General features: G+C 31.5%; 1 protein-coding gene across 5 annotated transcripts in view; it reads right to left on the minus strand.

The window, feature by feature from the left end:
* Positions 1 to 1,815: 1,815 nt before the first annotated feature.
* Positions 1,816 to 18,130, minus strand: part of LOC100875444 (uncharacterized) — a 28,516-nt gene continuing 12,201 nt past the window's right edge. For 4 of the 5 annotated variants that reach the window (XM_012280022.2, XM_003701036.3, XM_012280023.2 and 1 more), the window contains 5 exons: positions 14,952 to 15,194; positions 13,886 to 14,277; positions 10,508 to 10,777; positions 8,487 to 8,873; positions 1,816 to 7,370 (listed from right to left, as the gene is read on the minus strand). In XM_012280022.2, coding sequence (XP_012135412.1) covers positions 7,128 to 7,370; positions 8,487 to 8,873; positions 10,508 to 10,777; positions 13,886 to 14,277; positions 14,952 to 15,171 — 1,512 coding nt within the window. In that variant the 5' untranslated portion in view covers positions 15,172 to 15,194 and the 3' untranslated portion in view covers positions 1,816 to 7,127. The remainder of the gene's footprint in view (positions 7,371 to 8,486; positions 8,874 to 10,507; positions 10,778 to 13,885; positions 14,278 to 14,951; positions 15,195 to 18,130) is intronic. The other variant, XM_012280026.2, reaches the window with a different exon arrangement.

Here is an 18,130-nt window from a genome sequence, read left to right on the forward strand (position 1 = left end):
GATAAATGCAATAGAATACAAGATAAAAGAAGATGTGAACGCTGTGAACAAAGTGGATAGTTACTTTAGTTATACATATGTTACATATTCAAGGTGATGAGAGTAGTGATGGGTATAACAATTACTGAACGCAAGTGACACTGTCTTGATCGCTTGAGATGATGAGACGATGAGATGTTGACTGGAATTGTTTATTGGTGTAATTGGGGTGAGAGCCAATTGAACTGTTGAAAATATGGGAGAGGTGGTGAGATTTGTCTATTATGAAGAATTCGAGCCGTAGTGGGCTAATGACCATAGTAGTCGACACTCACAACAATAATCAATCAATCAATCGAGCCGTAGCTAGCTGGGGACGTAGCGATTTGAAGGTGTAGAGATTTGGGGACGTAGAGAGTTGGGGATGTAGAAATTTAGGGACGTGGCGATTTGGAGATGTGACGACTTCAAGATGTAGGAATTTGGGGACGTGGTGATTTGGCGATGTTGGAATTTGGGGACGTGGGAATTTGGGAATGTGGAAATTTGGGGACGTGGCAATTTGGGGACGTGGCAATTTGGGGATGTGGGAATTTGAAGATACAGCAATTTAGGGACGTGGAAATTTGGGGATGTGAGAATTTAAGGACGTGGTAATTTAAGGATGTGGAAATTTGGGAATGTGGGAATTTGGGGATGTGGGAATTTGAGGACGTGGTAATTTGGGGATGTGGGAATTTGGGAATGTGGGAATTTGAGGACGTGGTAATTTGGGGATGTGGGAATTTGGGAATGTGGGAATTTGGGAAAGTAGGAATTTGGGAATATAACAATTTGGGGAGGTGGAAATTTGGGGATGTGGGAATTTGAGGTCGTGACAATTTGGGGATGTGGGAATTTGAGGACGTGGTAATTTGGGAATGTGGGAATTTGGGGATGTGGGAATTTGAGGACGTGGTAATTTGGGAATAGGGGAATTTGGGAAAATTGGAATTTGGGAATATAACAATTTGGGGAGGTGGAAATTTGGGGATGTGGGAATTTGAGGTCGTGACAATTTGAGGATGTGGGAATTTGGGAATGTGGGAATTTGGTAATGTGGGAATTTGGGAATGTAGGAATTTGGGGATATAGCAATTTGGGGACGTGGAAATTTGAGGATGTAGAAATTTGGGAATGTGGGAATTTGAGGATATACCAATTTAGGAACGTAGCTATTTGAGAATATAGGGATTTAGAAACGTAGTACTTTTGGAATATAGCGATTTGAAACCATAGCTCACACGCTAACTCGTGGGTTGACATCCTTTCATACCTTTTGATCATTATATACCTTTTCACTGTTGTCATTTTGTTTTTCAAGAATCAAGTTTTCTTACATTCCTTATAATTATTCACCAATGTGTTTCTTAATATTTGTCAGTAAGTATATCTTTGAATTTTACTCTTCCAATTACTAATTGTAAGTTCTTAAATATTCACCAGAGCGTGTAAACTATATTTTGAATAACAAAAGAAATATAATTCTTCATTTTGAAAAAAAAATATACATATAATTATAGTAAAAGCACACCTTTAAACAAATAGTTAAATCTACAATAATAATATATTTAAACACAGCATCAACAGTTATAACAATAGAAAAATAGTACTTTCACAAAGCTATTCAACAAACTTGAACATCATCAATGTTAGAAATTGTTAGAGTCATCCGATAACAACAAAAGCTTCTTCAGATGCTTTAAAAAATTGTCTCAAGTTTTGGAGACAGAAACAGTGAAGACTGGAGAAGGTAAATTTTTTTTAAGGTTAATTGAATGAAAATAAAAAAGGAAAGAGTATCGACTTTAAACTTTATTTACACGGCTACATAATATATGTAAGATATGAAGACTCGGATGCGACCACGAGGACGCTCTAAAAAGGATTGCACGAAATCCACTCGTAGCTAAACAAATCGTCGTATCACTTAAATAATTGCACATTGTCATGATAAAAGTTATACATTAGCTGGAAAATGTAACACTGATAGGTCGATTAACAAGATGTTAACGAAACAAAATGTAGCTTGTACAACAACAACAACTGATATTACGGAAATATACCACTTGGATGGCGTCGACGTGTACACTCATGAGCATGATGGTCGTTTCTAGGGAAAATGACGTTGAAGAATGTTTTTTGAGCTTCTTTAATTCTCTGTAATTCTCGGAATTCTTAAATGTATAAATTTACACATTTTTCAATTTTTTAGTTTGGAACTTAGAAATTTCCAAATTCTCAAATTTCCAAATTCTCAAATTCCAAATTCTCAAATTTCCAAATTCTCAAATTCCTAAATTCTTAAATTTCCAAATTCTCAAAATTCTAAATTCTCAAAATTCCAAATTCTCAAATTTCCAAATTCTCAAAATTCCAAATTCTCAAAATTCCAAATTCTCAAAATTCCAAATTCTCAAAATTCCAAATTCTCAAAATTCCAAATTCTCAAAATTCCAAATTCTCAAAATTCCAAATTCTCAAATTTCCAAATTCTTCAAATTCCAAATTCTCAAAATTCCAAATTCTCAAATTTCCAAATTCTCAAATTTCCAAATTCTCAAAATTCCAAATTCTCAAAATTCCAAATTCTCAAATTTCCAAATTCTTCAAATTCCAAATTCTCACATTCCTAAATTCTTAAATTTCCAAATTCTCAAAATTCTAAATTCTCAAAATTCCAAATTCTCAAAATTCCAAATTCTCAAATTTCCAAATTCTCAAAATTCCAAATTCTCAAAATTCTAAATTCTCAAAATTCCAAATTCTCAAAATTCCAAATTCTCAAATTTCCAAATTCTCAAAATTCCAAATTCTCAAATTTCCAAATTCTCAAAATTCCAAATTCTCAAAATTCCAAATTCTCAAATTTCCAAATTCACAAAACTCCAAATTCTCAAATATCCAAATTTCTACATTTATCCAAATTACTGAGCTTTAAAATTCTCAAAGTTCCATCAAATTTTCAAATCCACAAATTCCCAAATTTCCTAAAACCCCAATTTCCCCAAATTCCAAAATCCCCAAATTTTTATATCACAACAAAAATTCCCAAAATAACTATTATTTCGATTCCACCTTGTTAAAATATTTAACCAACTTCCCCAAATAAAATCTAACTAAATTATCTTCTTCAAGCGCCATTTTCCCTGAAGATAACTATCGCTGCTCCATGTTGTACATACACCGTTTAATGTCACTCTAGCAAAATTAATTAGATCGAATAATTCGATGAAGATTTCTTATTCGATTGTGTCTAATATCCAAGACAATCAATCTTTCGTAAGATACGTTCGAAATGTTGAATTATGTATTTTGTTGCTATTATTGTATAAAAGTGGAAATAAAAAGATAAATAGCCGAAGGGCTTATTATTTAAAATCGCGAATGAACGTATCGTAAGAGAAGGAAAATTAGGTTGGTGCATATTAAAATATTCTGTTCGAAATTCTTAATTATTTGACAAGATTAACAAAAGTCATTTTTTCGCGAAATTATTACGAAATTATTTCACAAAATTCTTATGTGATTTTTTCACAAATGTAACAGGTAGATGTTTAACAAAATTAATTGTTTAACAAAATTGACTTGCAACTGTTTAACAAAATTGACATGCAATTAATTGACAAAATTGACAAGTATTCGTTTAACAAAACTGACACGTAATTGTTTTACAAAATCAATGCATAATTATTTTTAAAAAATAAACATCATTGGACTCTTCTAATTTTCACAAACAATTTTGTTGTGAAAAATAATGTGGTAGTCATTTTTTAATGTCTCCCACATTGGCTTGAAATTTTTTACATGCTACGTAAAATAAAATTCATTTTAAAAATAATTTCTCAAATTTTCAAATTTTAAAATAATGTTTTTTAAAGAATTTTAAAGTAATTTTTCTTCTTAAAATAATTTAAAAATAACATATTAATTTTGCATTTTTTATAATATACTCTTAAATTCATTTTACAATTACTTTCACCAACAGATCTAATTAAACGCCAATAAAAGAGAAAAATATTAGAAAATAAAAAACCAAAAATCTCTGATGAAATTTTCAAATAACACTTGCTACAATATATTTTAAAAATATAAAATATTTTATAAATATTTTTAAGTTATAATTAATATTTATAATGCACCAACCTAACAGTTTCCTCGAATCGAATTATTTCGTTCAGTTAGTATGTACACGTAATTATGGTTACATATAAAATCTTCAAATCAAACACGTGATTGTATTAGTTAAACGAAAGATTATATTAAAGAAGCTACACCGTAAACAAACAAAAGAACAAACGCAATCAACAAGTTCACATACGCCATACACGTACACCATATAGTTATTTTATCTCCATCCCTATATACGGCAGGCACGCGCACATTTACGCACACGTATACTCTAATATTTGGACATTTGTACTTGACGTATTATAATCGCGTGTATAACAAAATATTTGAAACTACATTTCTTCTTTGGCTCCGAAAATTGTTGAGCCTCACCTACGTGGGTTTAGTTTGCACTGTTGTACATTTAACTGTTTAATTTTTATATTAAATTGAAAATATTTTGGAAAAATATTATAAAATATTTTGGAAATTGTGATTTTAGGTTTGAATGGAAATTTGAATGATTTGGGGAGGATTAATAGGGTGATTTGTGTAGGTAAATTTGTTTGATGACTTTGTTAGTTATTTATAAGAGATTTGCAAGTTTTAAATTTTATAACTTAGTTCTCAAATTTTTAATTTCTCAAGTTTTCAAATTTTTAAATTTTCAATTTCTTAAATTTTCAGATTCTCAAGTTCTCAAGTTCTCAAATTTCTAATTTCTCAAGTTTTCAAATTCTCAAATTTTCAATTTGTCGAATTTCCAAATTCTCAAATTTTCAATTTGTCGAATTTCCAATTTCTCAAATTGCCAGTTTCTCAAATTTTCAAATTCTCAAATTTCCAATTTCTCAAATTTCCAGTTTCTCAAATTTCCAATTTCTTAAATTTTCAAATTCTCAAATTCTCAAATTCTCAAATTCTCAAATTCTCAAATTCTCAAATTCTCAAATTCTCAAATTCTCAAATTCTCAAATTCTCAAATTCTCAAGTTCTCAAATTCTCAAATTCTCAAATTCTCAAGTTCTCAAATTCTCAAATTCTCAAATCCTGAAATTCTCAAATTCTCAAATTTTCAGATTGTCATATTATGAGATTGTCATACTTTCAAATTTTTAAATTCTCAAATTACCAAATTTTCAAATTATCAAATTGTCAAATTGCTTACTATATTTTTAAAATATCAGATTTCCAATTTTTGAAATTTCTAAAATTATTACGCTATTGTACGCAATAATTTTACAAAATCCCTGCTATTAAAAATCAAATCCATAATTCTGCTAAATTTGGACCAAATCGATATCCCGAAGGTCATGCATTTATGAATAGAAATACCATACAATTTAGCAAAAGACTTGTTAATTACGCTAAATACTTACTGAAAATTCATATGAATATATAAAATGACGAATTAACTCATCATCGTTCATTAAACACGTTCGCTGTTATACATTTACTAAAAATTCACCATCGTCCATTTTCTTTCTTATGAAACCCAAATTGTATACATACAGATACCATTTAATATTATTATTAACTTTTAATATTATTTTTTACACGACACAATTTAATTTTCATTTGTTATACACAACAAAAACTTCCAATTTTCACTGAAAATTTAAGGTGATAAGCAGCGAACGTGTTTAAATAAATCTTACAATGAAAATGAACGTCTCTTCCTTTTTAAAATACATTAAAACAGAGCTTCAAATAAATTGAAATGTACAGAAATTATATTTCACAAATTTATCAGTCCATTTTAAACTTCATGCAGTAGTCTTTTGTTTCTTAAATTTTATTTAACCCCTTGCCTTACAATATCATGCAACTCGCTTAAAAAATCATAAGTTAAGGGCTTAAACAAAATGGTTCGTAACCTTGCTTCGCAATCTAAAGATTGTGCCGATAAAATTTGAATAAATTTCCCTGTTATATCTCTGTTTTAATTCAAAAAAGGAAAAAGTGTAACTAAAATTTGTTTCAGTCAAACAGTTTCACAATGCAAACTACACCGCAGTCTTCGAGATTAAGTAAATTTGGTCGAGTTTCCAACGTAAACCTCCATCCCTAATCTTATCGTCCGACACAAACATCGTTCGAACGGCAAATCATCGTAGAATTCGATTTATCAGTACCTACTACACAATCTTTCTCGAGAAACGAGAGATAAGGTTTCATTTATTATTCTCTACATGGCCTGTATTCACCCTCGGTTAATTAGACACACGTAATAACATGGGGTGTTTCAGGTACTCTTTCGAAAGAATTTCTCTTGTACCTACAACGAAGATACCTCGAATACATCAATAAATAAATAAATACGAAAATTATTTGGTATAAAGTTTCGCGTCTGCGACGAGATCGATTAACCTGAATTATGTCTCATAACCTCTCTTATACAGGGTGCAAATTTCCCGCCAAATTTAATTCACGAGTTAGACTACGGTCTAACGATTAAACATACAAAAATTAAACTACATACTCAACAAAAAATTAACAAAATCAGTTCAAGTAATTTGTAAAGACATTCAAATGTATTAAAGAATTAAAAATAGTGAACACCCTGTATATCACAAAAATACACTTGCATGAGTCTGTTAATTATTTTCTCAATGACACGAATGCACACAGAAATGAAACAGATAAAAAACAACGAGCTCGTTGAATCCCAGTAACAATAGTTTTATAACAATCGTTTCGTAACAATTAATCGTGTCAGGGTTACAAAACTTCGTTAACATGATTCTATGAACCTAAATACACGAAAAAATCATAATAATTTCCGATCCGTTCCGGATACTAAATATTGCACACAGATTAAATGATCAACACTTGAAAGCAACAACCAAATTTCATAAAACTTGATCGTATCGCAGGTTTAAACGAAATCGAAAACAGTACCTGGATCGAATGATTATCTAACTATGGATTTTTCTTTTTCTGTTCATAGAAAAATATCTTTTAGCACGGGGAACAAAAATAAATAAGCGAGAATTTAATTAGACGATATCTTGACCGTTCTCGACTTGGCAACCGTAGTTGTCTTTATCCTTGTTCGAGTCTTTTTCTTTGTTTCTGTCTTCCGTGGCGTCCTCCTCTTGGTCGTCCATTTTCCTCTCGTTCTCGGCAGAAACGAAATCCTGGTTCTTGTCGCTCGAATTCGTTGAATGAGATTTGTTTAACAGAGAACTGAATTCGCCGAACTGCAGAATTTCCTCCATGGCGGACTGTTCTAAATTTACCTGTTGAACATATTTTTAAATTAAATATTTCTCTGCATGGAGGATGTTATTGTTTGGGGGAAGAATACGAAGCTTGTCTTTCTAATAAACCATTCGGATATTTGGTATTTGGTTTGAAATATGTATAGGTGAATATACTTTTGAGAAGTTTGATGTTGACTTCTAGGTATGTAATCAAGGTCATTGTCTTAATAAATGTTTTAGTTTAATGCTTACTAAAATGTTATAGTGGTTTATTGAGAACTATGATGGATGGTAGAAGGTTTGGAAATTTGGAAAATTATTAGATTGCACAATTGTAAGATTGTAAGATAATAAAATTGTGAGATTGTAAGATGACAAAATTATAAAATTGTAAAAAATTGTAAGTATGTAAAATTATGAAATTGTAAAATTGTAAAATTGTAAAATTGTAAAGTTGTAAAGTTATAAGGTTGTAACGTTGTAAGGTTGTAAGGTTGTAAGGTTGTAAGGTTGTAAGGTTGTAAAGTTGTAGAGTTGTAAGGTTGTGAAGTTGTAAGGTTGTGAAGTTGCAAGGTTATACAATTGCAAAGTTGTGAAGTTGCAAGGTTGTAAAGTTGCAAGGTTGTAAAGTTACAAGGTCGTAAGGTTGTAAGGTCAAGTTGTAAGGTTGTGAAGTTGTAAGGTTGTGAAGTTGTAAGGTTGTGAAGTTGTAAGGTTGTGAAGTTGTAAGGTTGTGAAGTTGTAAGGTTGTGAAGTTGTAAGGTTGTACAGTTGCAAAGTTGTGAAGTTGCAAGGTTGTGAAGTTGCAAGGTTATAAAGTTGCAAGGTTGTAAAGTTGCAAGGTTGTAAAGTTGCAAGGTTGTAAAGTTGCAAGGTTGTAAAGTTGCAAGGTTGTAAAGTTGCAAGGTTGTAAGGTTGTAAAGTTGCAAAATTGTAAAATTGTAAAATTATAAAATTGTCAAATTGTAGTATGGAAAATTATGAGATTCTAAAATTCTAAAATTCTAAAATTCTAAAATTCTAAAACTCTAAAACTCTAAAATTCTAAAATTCTAACCTTCTAAAACCACAAAATTAAAATTTCATAAACCAACACCAAACTAACCCTCCATCAACCAATTTCAATAAAAATTTCCAAAAAAAGTATCTAACCTTCCGTGGTCTCCCCCTCTTCCCCTTCCCAGGCACCGACGACGCCGAATGACAACTGGAGCTCGACAAACTGCTCTTCCTCTTCGGCCACTGCAAATGCGAGTCCAAATGTTGTTTCAGTTTATCCTGCCTAGCGAACATCCTCGGACAAATACTACACGCGAACGGTCTCTCCCCCGTATGAACTCTTCTGTGTCTGGCTAAATGAGATGCCCTCGTGAAAGCTAAAGTGCAAAGATCACACGAAAAAGGTTTATACTGTGCTTTCTCCGATTTGGGCAGTATAGGTCTGGTCTCCTTTCCCTCCAGCGCCGTCCTCTTCGACGAGATGTCGCTCTTCTTCTTTATAGTTAACCTTGAACTTTCGTTCGTATCTTTGGAAGAATCCTGCGAATGATCCGATAATATGAGTAAACGCATCGTAGGGAGATTGGAATAAGTTGAACTTACAAGAACGGTTGGACACATATATGTATGTCGACACATGAGTTGGCGCGGGGAGTTAAAGTTAAAGATGATTAACATTAAAAAAGAGGTGCAGACTTAGAGTTGCATACAGAACACTTAGGGTACATACAAGTGAGGATTATGATGGCAATGGCAACTGCTGAATGTAAGGAGTATTATATTGGTTGCTTGAGGGATGTTTGTTGATGGTCATTGTTTTTGGTCTAATTGGGGTGCGTGATATAGCAATTTGGAGATGTAGGAATTTGGAGATGAAGGAGACGTAGCAATTTGGGGACGTAGCGATTTAGGGACGTGGCGATTTGGGGATGTAGCGATTTGGGGACGTGGTAATTTGGGGACGTGGCAATTTGGGAACGTGGTAAATTGGGGACCTAGCGATTTGGGGACGTGGTGATTTGGAGACGTGGTGATTTGGGGATGTAGCGATTTGGGCGCGTAGCGTTTTGAGGACGTGGTAATTTGGGGACGTGGCGATTTGGGGACGTGGTGATTTGGAGACGTGGTGATTTGGGCGCGTAGCGATTTGGGGACGTGGTAATTTGGGGACGTGGCGATTTGGGGATGTAGCGATTTGGGGACGTGGTAATTTGGGGACCTAGCGATTTGGGGACGTGGTAATTTGGGGACATGGTAATTTGGGGACGTGGTAATTTGGGGACGTGGTAATTTGGGGACGTGGCGATTTGGGGACGTGGCAATTTGGGGACGTGGTAAATTGGGGACCTAGCGATTTGGGGACGTGGTGATTTGGACGCGTAGCGATTTGGGGACGTGGTAATTTGGGGACGTGGCGATTTGGGGACGTAGCGATTTGGGGACGTGGTAATTTGGGGACCTAGCGATTTGGGGACGTGGTGATTTGGGGACGTAGCGATTTGGGCGCGTAGCGATTTGGGCGCGTAGCGATTTGGGGACGTGGTAATTTGGGGACGTGGCGATTTAGGGACGTAGCAATTTGGGGACGTGGTAATTTGGGCACCTAGCGATTTGGGGACGTGGTGATTTGGAAACGTAACGATTTGGGGGCGTAGGGATTTGGGGACGTAGCGATTTGAGCGCGTAGAAATTTGGGAATATAGCGATTTGGGGACGTACTGATTTGGGAATATCGCGATTTGGGAAGGTACCAATCTAGGTATATAGAAATTCGGAGATATTACGATTTGAGGTTCTAGCAACTTGAGGATGTAGGAACTTGAAAATATAGATATTCGTAATTGTAGAAATGAATGAACATACGAGCGTCCTGAATATAAACATTCAAGTCTACAAAAATTGATAAACATAGTACCTCAAGAACACAAAAACTCTACCATATATGAACTTAAAAAAAAGAAGATAAAAATATAAGACTAGTATAGTTTTACTACGTGTTCATTTAAACACCTGCTTCTTCACGCGCCATCTCATGCTTCGACATCGGTACACAGTTAATTGAACGTGAACGAATGAGAGAAGATTAATGACAAGTAATTTTGAATAGCGTGGATAATGTTCGGTGATTATGGACGGAAGACCAATCGTAATTATTGCGTTTTTCTTGTTCGTACCGTACTCTCATCTCGTTCTTGTAAGTCGTCGTTCATCTGAATGTCCGGTACCGTGGGATCTGAGGATCCGTTGTTGAAATTCAGCTCGGATTTAACCGTGTTCGATGAGTCGTCGTAATTTTCGTCCCTTGTACTGTTTTCCTTTAAGGTTAGTCGATCTTTCGGCTTGATTTCTAATGGATCGCTGTTCCTTGTGGAACGTCCTACGGACACTCTTTTCTGACCCTTGAATCTTGTTTCGCGTTTGTACATGGGCGGAGGCATGTGTCTCTGTAAGAAGAAAAGGGTGTTTGTCTGTTTGTGATGAAATATTGAGGTGTAGGCTATTTTATTAGATATATTATTTAGGTATATTATTATACATACAGTATGTATTTTATTTAGGTATATTATTATACATATACTACATATTTTATTTAGGTATATTATTATACATATATTATATATTTTATTTAGGTATATTATTATACATACAATATGTATTTTATTTAGGTATATTATTATACATATATTATATATTTTATTTAGGTATATTATTATACATATATTACATATTTTATTTAGGTATATTATTATACATATATTATATATTTTATTTAGGTATATTATTATACATATATTATATATTTTATTTAGCTATATTATTATACATATATTATATATTTTATTTAGGTATATTATTATACATATATTATATATTTTATTTAGATATATTATTATACATTGCATAGTATGTATATTATTTAGCTATGTTATTATGCATATGTTATATATATTATTCAGGTATATTATTATACATATATTATGTATATTATTTAGATATATTATTATACATATGTTATATATATTATGTAACTGTGTTATTATACATATATTACATATATTATTTAGCTATATTATTATACATATGTAATATATATTATTTAACTATATTATTAAATGTGATGCGATTTGCAAATGACATTAAAACACTTTCGACAAGTTTGAAGTTGAAGTAAAGTATTGTTCCAAGTTTGAGTACAATTTAAAATTTGATAATGTATGAAACAAATGAAAATGGCGGGTGACTGAGGAATCAAAATGGACGACTGTCTAATATGAGGAGGATCTTTCAGTTACTCCATTCAAAATAAATAGAGAAATTTTATTATTGCAAACAATTCTTAAAAGTTTTATTAAATCTTGTTAAAAGTTTACCAATTTTAATTTAGCTTGTTAAAGATTAAAAACCAGATAGAATTATGTGTATCAACAACTTTTACTTTTGTTAGTATTGTATAGTATAGTTATGTTAGTATATTTGTTAGTTTTGTTACTTTTGAATAAAATATTAGTTAAAAAGTTTCAATAACAATTGCAATCTAAATTAAAATGAATCGATAACGATTGTCTCTCTCGAATAAAAATAAGATTACAATTAAATTGAGATAATTCAAACACTTCAGTGTAATCAGAACTCATCACCCACTTAAATTCTTGATAATGATTATACTTGTTATTAAGCAATTCATTTAATATGCGAGGTAGATTCTTGTACAAGACACGTTATTATTAATAACGTAGTTTTTTCGCAACGAAATGAAACGAACCTGTACACAAGTTAAATTAGAGAGGTCCGAAAGTTTTTACACAAACTTCATTAGCTTGTACGTGCACGAACCCATCGAATCAACTTCTTTCAATTTAACCAAACTTTTGAATTCCATGCATCCGACCGAGAAGTTTTCGAGACGCAACTTTAATGATCAAAAGATATGAAACGAAGTTGCTCTCCTTCTTACTTTGCTCTTGATTAATTATTAGATAACGCCGGGGAGATATGGATAAAAATAAAGACGAAAAATATCTCAATTAGGTTAACTCTGCTTTTTCTATTTATGGGTACGGACTTTTTTAAAAAGCATTTATGGATATTGGTCGATTTTTGTTGGATGTGAAATGTAAGGAGAAAGATGTGGATGATAGGAAAATATTAATTATTATGATTCTTAGAGTGTATGGATGTCTACTTCGAAATTAATTCTTTTGTGGAAAATATTTTTAGTTTTCAAGTTTATTCTTTTTTGAAGTATTACGTTTAGGTTTTTTAATTTTTGAAATAGTATAATTTCACATTTTTAATGATTCAAATTCTCAAATTTTTAAATTCCTAACTTTCAATTTATCAAACTTGTAATTTCTCAGATTTCCAAATTCTCAAACTTTCAATTTCTCAAACTTTTAATCTCTCAAATTTGTAATTTCTCAAATTTCCAAATTCTCAAAGTTTCAATTTCTCAAACTTTTAATTTCTCAAATTTCCAATTTCTCAAAATTTCAATTTCTCAAACTTTTAATCGCTCAAATTTCCAAATTCTCAAACTTTCAATTTCTCAAACTTTTAATCTCTCAAATTTGTAATTTCTCAAATTTCCAAATTCTCAAAGTTTCAATTTCTCAAACTTTTAATTTCTCAAATTTCCAATTTCTCAAAATTTCAATTTCTCAAACTTTTAATCGCTCAAATTTCCAAATTCTCAAAATTTCAATTTCTCAAACTTTTAATCTCTCAAATTTGTAATTTCTCAAATTTCCAAATTCTCAAAGTTTCAATTTCTCAAACTTTTAATTTCTCAAATTTCCAATTTCTCAAAATTTCAATTTCTCAAACTTTTAATCTCTCAAATTTCCAAATTCTCAAAATTTCAATTTCTCAAACTTTTAATCTCTCAAATTTGTAATTACTCAAATTTCCAAATTCTCAAAGTTTCAATTTCTCAAACTTTTAATTTCTCAAATTTCCAATTTCTCAAAATTTCAATTTCTCAAACTTTTAATCTCTCAAATTTCCAAATTCTCAAAATTTCAATTTCTCAAACTTTTAATCTCTCAAATTTGTAATTTCTCAAATTTCCAAATTCTCAGTTTCAATTTCTCAAACTTTTAATTTCTCAAATTTCCAATTTCTCAAAATTTCAATTTCTCAAACTTTTAATCTCTCAAATTTCCAAATTCCCAAAATTTCAATTTCTCAAACTTTTAATCTCTCAAATTTGTAATTTCTCAAATTTCCAAATTCTCAAAATTTCAATTTCTCAAATTTTTAATCTCTCAAATTTGTAATTTCTCAAATTTCCAAATTCTCAAAATTTCAATTTCTCAAACTTTTAATCTCTCAAATTTCCCAATTCTCAAATTTCCAATTTCACAAACTTTTAATCTCTCAAATTTGTAATTTCTCAAATTTCCAAATTCTCAAAATTTCAATTTCTCAAACTTTTCACCCTTCTCTTCCAAAATTAAAAAAATAATATTAGTTGACTCATATGAAACACATGGCTGTTACATATGAACCTATAAAATCTAACCAATAAAAAGTGAACATCAACATAAACTTACAATTTGCGTTTCGGAAGATCGTAAAGGTTCATCAAAGTTATCATCATGTCCATCGATCACCATCGGGTCATCTTCGACCTCGATTTCCTCCATTTTGATGTGATCCTCGAACGATTCCACGGAAGATTGTTTCGGCAAAAAAGGGATGACGGATGGCTCCTTCATGTACTCGGTTGTGTGGACTCTCGTTTCTATATGACATCGTTGCATTCGTGTTTCGACCCTTGTATAAGGGCTACGATTGTTCTCCTGGTTTCTTTGGTCACCTGAAAGACCTCGGATCTCAAGGTCCGTGGCGGTTTTGATCAACGATGGCAAGTGTTCTTCGGCGATGTCGATCGAACCTCGGTACATGAAGTCTAACAGACATTCCATTTCTTCTACCGCGACACCTAATGCAACATTTTGTTTTCTTGTTTAAACACGGGGTAGTTTATTGTACAGGGTGTTACTTTGAAACGTTATTTGTACGGTGGATGAAGGAGGTATGTTTGATTTCTTATTTTAACATTTGCTCTCCGTAATTTTGTTTACCAAGTCTTTAATTTAGAAAATCAAGAAAGTGGATCGAGAGAAGGTTTCTTTCAAATGCAACAGCGTGAATACGTGAAAAATACGTTCTTCGTTTATTATGAGTAAATAAGTGAAAATATTGAAGCAATTTATTTATCTAACAAAAAATTTATTTCATGAAAATTGAAGTTTTTAAAGATTCTTTAAAAATATAAAATTAAAAGAATGAAGTAAAGGGAAGACACGTATGAGTTTATTAATGTGGGTGTATCATGTGAATGAGTGAGTTAACAAAATGAAGAAAGTAGATCAAGAGGGGGTTTCTTTCAAATGCAACAATGTGAATACGAGAAAAATACGCTCTTCATTTATTATGAATAAATAAGTGAAAATATTGAAGCAATTTATTTATCTGACAAAAAATTTATTTCATGAAAATTGAAGTTCTTTAAAAATTCGTTAAAAATCTGAAATTAAAAGAATGAAGCAGAGGGTGGATATTTATGAGTACATTAATGTGAGCTGTGTGATGTGAATGAGTGAGTTAACGCACCTTTCAAAATTAAAATAGGTTGTTCGCCATAATGTTCCTTGAAAACCCTTTCGAAATAAGGGCTGCAGGCAGCTAGAACTAATCTGTGAGCCCTTAGCATCCCACCTTGGCATGCTAACGTTGTATCGGTCAAAGAACCACTCTTGTATAGTCCTTCAAATAATCCAGATAGATTTGCCAGATGATTGTTCCAAGTGAGATTGAACGTCTTCTCGCCCATTGTTGTAGTATTTCCAGGATTTACTGCGAAACAAAAGATTTTTTATGAATTAAATTCATAGTAATATGCGTAGAAGATTTACATATGTGTAACAATTCTGAAAATTCTGGGATGTTACATAAGACATTGATATATGAAGGATTTACACATTAGTTTCATGTGTGGAAGATTTACACATGACATTAATATATGAAGAATGTACATATTAGACTCTTATGTAGATTTGCATATAGATTCACATGTGGAAGACTTACACATCACACTAATATATCAAGGTTTTATATTAGATTCGTATGTAGAAGATTTACATATTAGTTTCATATGTAGAAGAGTTACACATGACATTCATATATGAAGAATGTATACATTAGATTCTTATGTAGATTTGCACATAGATTCACATGTGGAAGACTTACACAACATACTAATATATCAAGGTTTTATATTAGATTCGTATGTAGAAGATTTACACCTTAGTTTCATATGTAGAAGAGTTACACATGACATTATTATATGAAAGATGTGCACATTAGATTCTTATGTAGATTTCCGCATAGATTCATATGTAGAAGCCTTACACGTCATACTAATATATCAAGGTTTTGCATTAGATTCGTATGTGGAAGATTAACAAATTAGTTTCGTATGTAGAAGAGTTACACATGACATTCATATATGAAGAATGTACACATTAGACTCTTATGTAGATTTGCACATAGATTCACATGTGGAAGACTTACACGTCACACTAATATATCAAGGTTTTATATTAGATTCGTATGTGGAAGATTTACATATTAGTTTCATATGTAGAAGAGTTACACATGACATTCATATATGAAGAATGTACACATTAGACTCTTATGTAGATTTGCATATAGATTCACATGTGGAAGACTTACACGTCACACTAATATATCAAGTTTTATATTAGATTCGTATGTAGAAGATTTACACATTAGTTTCATATGTAGAAGAGTTACACATGGCATTAATATATGAAGAATGTACACATTAGACTCTTATGTAGATTTGCATATAGATTCACATGTGGAAGACTTACACGTCACACTAATGTATCAAGGTTATATATTAGATTCGTATGTGGAAGATTAACAAATTAGTTTCATATGTAGAAGAGTTACACATGACATTATTATATGAAAGATGTGCACATTAGATTCTTATGTAGATTTCCGCATAGATTCATATGTAGAAGCCTTACACGTCATACTAATATATCAAGGTTTTGCATTAGATTCGTATGTGGAAAATTTACACACTAGTTTCATATGTAGAAGAGTTACACATGAAGAATGTATACATTAGATTCTTATGTAAATTTGCATATAAATTCATATGTAGAAGACTTACGTGTCACACTAATATATCAAAGCTTGACATATTAGATCCATATGTACAAGATTTACATATTAGTTTCATATGTAGAAGATTTACATATCTGATTAATACATCAAAATAAAAATGATGTACATAAAAATGATTTATTTCAACAAATTATATAACAAATTATACTAAATAAATAGCAAAAAAAATTCATTCAAACACATTAGATCAAATAATCTAAACTAAAGAGGGTTAACAAATTCTCAAACAATCCAATAAAAAAATTCAATAATATCACAACAAAATAGCATAATAATATTGTAACGTTGTAACTTTGTAAATATTTCTTCGTTCCCAAATAAAAATTATAAACAAAGTACAACGCACATCGATAATAGCATAGTTAACAATAAATTATCAGACATTCTTTAGCGTGTCTCTAATCGTTACATCATAAACTAAGTGATGCCAACGGAGCATCAAGTTTAATTGACACGTTGCCCACAATTCTACGTCCCAGTGTCCATGTAGTGTGTCGGTAAAACACAACTGCACAAGTACGAATCAGCAATTTATATTACTGTTGTTTATAATTAATTCAACCGCAGTGATCGCGCAGTTTATGAGTTCGTAAAGTACGAGGAAGCTTAGCCAGGTTGATTTATACCGGGTACAACTTATAATGCTACTCTTGAAGCAATTTGTATCGCGAGTATGGCGAACGGTGTTACGGGTTAAGTCCGATTTCGAGGATTTGGGAATGTGTTAATGAACTTTGGGTGTTTGAAACTTGAGGAGTTGGAGGATTTGGAAAATTGCAAAGTAGGGGATTTGGAAATTTGAATTGAGGGATTTTAAAAATTTTGAGAAAGGGGATTTAAAAATGTGGATGACATTGAATTTTGGAATTTGGGACGTTTGTAAATTTTGAAAGTTGGTACTTAAAAAATACGAAAATTAAGAAATTGGGAAATTGGAAAATATAGTAATTAGCAAATTGGGAAATTTGGAAAGTTAGAAAACTGGTAAATTAACAAAGTAAGAAATTGAAAAATTGGAAAATGGAGACAGTAAGAAACTGGGAAAGTAGGAAATTTAGATATTGGGAAATTGGGAGAGAAGAAAATTAGGAAATTGGAAAAAGTAATTAGGAAAATGGGAAATCGCGAAATTGGAAAAGTGAGAAACTGTGAAATTGGAAAATGGGGACAGTGAGAAATTGTGAAATTGGGAGATTGGAAAATTGGCAAAGTGGGAAATTGGAAAAGTGGAAAATTGGAATTGTGGGAGAGTGGGAAATGGGAAAATTGGAAAAGTGGGAAATTGGAAAATTGGAAAATTGGAAAATTGGAAAAGTGGGAAAGTGGGAAAGTGGGAAAGTGGAAAATTGGAAAAGTGAGAAAGTGGGAAATTGGGAAATTGGAAAATTAGAAAATTAGAAAATTGAAAAATGGGAAAGTGGAAAATTGGAAAAGTGGGAAATTGGAAAATAAGAAAATTTAAAAATGGGAAATTGGAAAATTGGAACAGTGGAAATTTGAAAATTGGAAAAATTGTAATAGTGCAAATTGGAAATTGGAAAAATTGTAATAGTGCAAATTGGAAATTTGAA

The sequence above is a fragment of the Megachile rotundata genome, chromosome 2, assembly GCF_050947335.1.
Source record: "Megachile rotundata isolate GNS110a chromosome 2, iyMegRotu1, whole genome shotgun sequence".
Classification (NCBI taxonomy): Eukaryota; Metazoa; Arthropoda; class Insecta; order Hymenoptera; family Megachilidae; genus Megachile; species Megachile rotundata.